Consider the following 4405-nt stretch of genomic DNA (forward strand, 5'->3'; position numbering starts at 1 on the left):
GCGTCCTGAAATGCGGATGCCCCGTCCTGACCGATGGGCCTCCCTCTGACTTCCATACACTCTTTCAGAAAGCAAGAGTGTTTACTCCCTTCTGCTTTCTCCCTACTTTTGCCAAGAAAAGACCCGGGTTCAGGGTTCGTGTTGGAGCATAGCCACATACTGCCCTGCAGTCTCTGCCCTGGCACTCAGACCTCTGCGTCCCGTGTCGATGGCATGAGGATGTGGGCACTGTGGCTGCATCTCTGGGTGGCCACACATCGAGCCAGAGCCTTTTGCGGCCAAGGAGAGTGGGGCTGCAGGGCTGCAGGGTGCTCCGCCAGCCAGGCCTTGTGCCCGCTGCCAGGGCCTCAGGCACCTGGAAACCCATTCCTGGAGGCAGGCTGCCACATGAGCAAGTGTAGTGACTGTGCCCTGTTCTGTGGGGGCAAGCAGCTGTGCGACCAGTCCCGCTTCCTCGGCATTCGGTGTCCTGCGTGTTCCTTGGGCTCTCATGAGCAGGCGAATCAGGCTGAGGCTTTCTCAGCTGCAGCCTGGTGCTGATGTTTCTGCTGAAGCTTGAGAAGCTGTCTCCGGGCCCCTTTACCATACATTTGCAAAACCTCTGCTTCACGCCCACACCACATGGAATAGGAATGGGGAAGCAGGACTGGGAATCATGGTGTCTTGTGTTCCCAGAGCTGAGGTCTAACAGCGCCTTTGTGATGACAGTTTATTAGACGCCAGGCACTGAACATTTTTATGTATCTCATTTAATCCATGAAACTGCCCCATAGGTTTCTGTCATGTGTCCGTTTTGTAGGCAAGGAAGCTTGAGGGCACAGTCAGGGCTAAGCAGCTTCCCGAGGTCATTCAGCCAGTAAGCAGTAGGGCCAGAGAAGCTCAGAAGAAAAAGGGCTGAGTTCTTTTTTTTTTTTTTTTTTTTTTAGTCTGTCACCCAAACTGGAGTGCAGTGGCCACTCCCGGCCACCGCAGCCTCGACCTGCTGGGCTCCGGTGATCCTTCCACCTCAGCCTTCCGAGTAGCTGGAATTACAGGCATGCACTACCATGCCCGGCTGATTTTTTGATTTATTGTAGAGATGAGGTCTCGCTGCCCAGGCAGGTCTCGAACCCGCAGGCTCAGGCAGTCCACTCACCTCAGCCTCCCAAAGGCGTGGGCATACAGACTGAGCCACCTGAGTTCTTGACTAATGGGCCCAGGGATCTGTGTGGCACAGTGGGTCACGACTGTGCTGGCCAAACATCTATTTGGCTATCCCTAAAGCTATGGGCCGTTCTCTTCAGATTAAACACATGCCGTTTACATACATGTATGTAAAAGAACCCTGGCCTGAGTTCTTGAGTTCGCAGGCTTCTCTGCCCTTTCTTCTTCTCCCAAATCATCTCTTTGGCAGAGTGTAGCTCCCAGATGCGTGTCGTGGAGTTAGTTGGTGCATTCTACTCACACATGCTGGTGGGAGGGGGGAGGAGGGGCAGAACAACTTTCTCAGATGCAAAAAGCGATGACTCTTGTTTTCCTTTTGCTTAATGGGCTTTCAGGGTGTAAATGAATCTAGGTCTCACTGTCAGTCTGGGGACTTTTAATTCCTGACCAGAAATGTAATGCAACACTTCTTACCATATGTAAGCGGCATGTGTTTAATCTGAAGAGAACGGCCCATAGCTTTAGGGATAGCCAAATAGATGTTTGGCTGGCACTGTGATATGGGGCACTCTTTAGTCGGCACTGTGGCTGAGCCAAATGGAAGTGGTTTTAAAACCGGTTCCTGGAGTTTCGCCATAAAATGTAGCTGCATAACAGAAGGCATTTGCCACACTGCTCGTTTCATTTTGTTCCCTCGTTAAGGGAAGATATGGGTGCTGTTTTGAAGAGAAGATGGTGTTTTTCCTGTGCCCTTTGAGATCCTCGGTGGTGGCTTCAGACCCACTGACTGTTCAGGTTGAAGTCTGTGCAGTACACGCTTGAAATTTTTTTTGTCCCCCTCGTGGCGTGTGTTGTGCGTGTGTCTTCCCAGTGGGGAAATGCTGCCCTCCTAACGTGGTGTCTTGCCTTGCAGAACTCCATTCGTCACAACCTGTCCCTGCATAGTAAGTTCATCCGCGTGCAGAACGAGGGGACTGGGAAGAGCTCCTGGTGGATGCTCAACCCAGAGGGCGGCAAGAGCGGGAAGTCCCCCAGGAGAAGAGCGGCATCCATGGACAACAACAGCAAGTTCGCCAAGAGCCGGAGCCGGGCTGCCAAGAAGAAGGCCTCCCTGCAGCCCGGTCAAGAGGGCGCTGGGGACAGCCCTGGCTCTCAGTTCTCCAAGTGGCCCTCGAGCCCTGGCTCTCACAGCAATGATGACCTTGATAACTGGAGCACGTTTCGTCCTCGCACCAGCTCCAATGCCAGCACAATTAGCGGGCGGCTGTCACCCATTATGACCGAACAGGACGACCTTGGGGAGGGCGACGTGCATTCCATGGTGTACCCGCCGTCTGCCGCCAAGATGGCCTCCACTCTCCCCAGCCTGTCTGAGATAAGCAATCCCGAAAACATGGAAAACCTTCTGGATAATCTCAACCTTCTCTCGTCGCCGACATCGCTGACCGTTTCAACCCAGTCCTCCCCAGGTGCCATGATGCAGCAGACGCCGTGCTACTCGTTCACCCCGCCAAACACCAGCCTCAATTCGCCCAGCCCAAACTACCAAAAGTACACGTACGGCCAGTCCAGCATGAGCCCTTTGCCCCAGATGCCTATGCAGACACTTCAGGACAGCAAGTCCAGCTTTGGCGGCATGAGTCAGTATACCTGTGCGCCAGGACTCCTGAAGGAGCTGCTGACTTCTGACTCTCCTCCCCATAATGACATGATGACACCTGTCGATCCCGGGGTGGCCCAACCAAACAGCCGGGTTCTGGGCCAGAATGTGATGCTGGGCCCCAGTTCGGTCATGTCAACCTACGGCAGCCAGGCATCTCATAACAAAATGATGAGCCCCAGCTCCCATGCCCACCCTGGACATGCTCCGCAGACATCTGTGGTCAATGGGCGTGCCCTGCCCAACGCACTTGGCTCCATGCCTCACACCTCGGGCATGAGCCGCCTGACCCCAGTGAAGACGCCTTTGCAAGTGCCTCTGCCCCACGCCATGCAGATGAGTGCCCTGGGGGGCTATTCCTCAGTGAGCAGCTGCAACGGCTACGGCAGGATGGGTCTTCTCCACCAGGAGAAGCTCCCGAGTGACTTGGACGGCATGTTTGTCGAGCGCTTGGACTGTGACATGGAGTCCATCATTCGGAACGACCTCATGGATGGAGACACGTTGGATTTCAATTTTGACAATGTGCTGCCCAGCCAAAGCTTCCCGCACGGCGTCAAGACTACAACACACAGCTGGGTGTCGGGCTGAGTGTGAGCCGGTAAGTTCACCCAGTGCCAAAGACCTTCTGAAAAACAGAGCTTAGAAGGGAGGAATGCAGTAAGTCAGTCACCAGTGCCCTCCACGGTTAGAACTTCTTTGATGCCAGCCGACTGCCCCTTGCAGACAGGCAGGGAGGCTTCATTCATCCTTCCTCTCCGTCCTTTGCAGCTTATCAGTTTTCCTTTTGAGTTTAAGTATCAGGTTGCCTTTAACTTCTTTGAAGAATTGCTTTTGACAGTTGGACGGCCAGATCTTTTTAGCAGCTCTTCAAGAAGTGAATCTATTTGATACAAATCAAATGCTGAAGGGTTTTTTTGTAAAGTGGAATTTTCCCCATTGAATGAGTTTAGAGCCGTTTGGCCCCTGAGTATGCCTGTCACTCTAGTGTGTTAAATTGAATTGATTTTAGCTCGACTGTATTTTCACTGTGTGTGTGTGTGTGTGCTTTTTCCTAGGCTACACTTAAAAGTGGTTCAGATTATCTGACAGCAGGAACTGAGAGAAGCAGTCCAAAGATGCCCTTCATTGCCCCTTTTGGTCTTCTTGACTTAAAAACAAAAAACCTTCCTTTTTTCCTCTCATCAGACTTGGCAGCGAAGACATTTTCCTGTACAGGATGTTTGCCCGCCGTGTGCAGGTTATGTGCTGCTGTAGATAAGGACCGTGCCATTAGAAGTCTCATTGCAATGAAGTGCCAAACTCACTGCACCACAGAACTGCAGAAAAGACTTCTGGATCCTGGTGTGCTTTCAAGTTTTGTGTAGAAGCAGCAGGCGCAGAATTGTATTTGTGAGTGTTTTTGTTTTTTTCGATATACATTTGGTCCAAGGACAGTTTATACTCTTTGTAATACTGTGATGGTCTCGTGTCTTGATAAGTTAAACTTTTGTTTGTACTACCTGTTCTGCTGAACTGACAGATCACAAAGAACTGAATCTCCAATCGGCACCTCCACTGAACAGCTTTGGACCTGTTCACGTTGCCACAGAGTTCACACGA

At 52.0% G+C, this 4405-nt stretch overlaps 1 protein-coding gene across 1 annotated transcript; it reads left to right on the forward strand.

The window, feature by feature from the left end:
• The first annotated feature begins 213 nt into the window (after positions 1–213).
• Positions 214–3969, forward strand: FOXO1 (forkhead box O1). Its single transcript, XM_008058134.2, has 3 exons — positions 214–498; positions 2015–3404; positions 3862–3969. Exons 1-2 carry the CDS (start codon positions 214–216, stop codon positions 3392–3394), a joined length of 1665 nt encoding a protein of 554 aa, XP_008056325.1. The 3' UTR covers positions 3395–3404; positions 3862–3969.
• Positions 3970–4405: the final 436 nt, after the last annotated feature.

Source organism: Carlito syrichta, unplaced genomic scaffold (assembly GCF_000164805.1).
Source record: "Carlito syrichta isolate Samal-C Ts95f unplaced genomic scaffold, Tarsius_syrichta-2.0.1 Scaffold89679, whole genome shotgun sequence".
Taxonomy (NCBI): domain Eukaryota; kingdom Metazoa; phylum Chordata; class Mammalia; order Primates; family Tarsiidae; genus Carlito; species Carlito syrichta.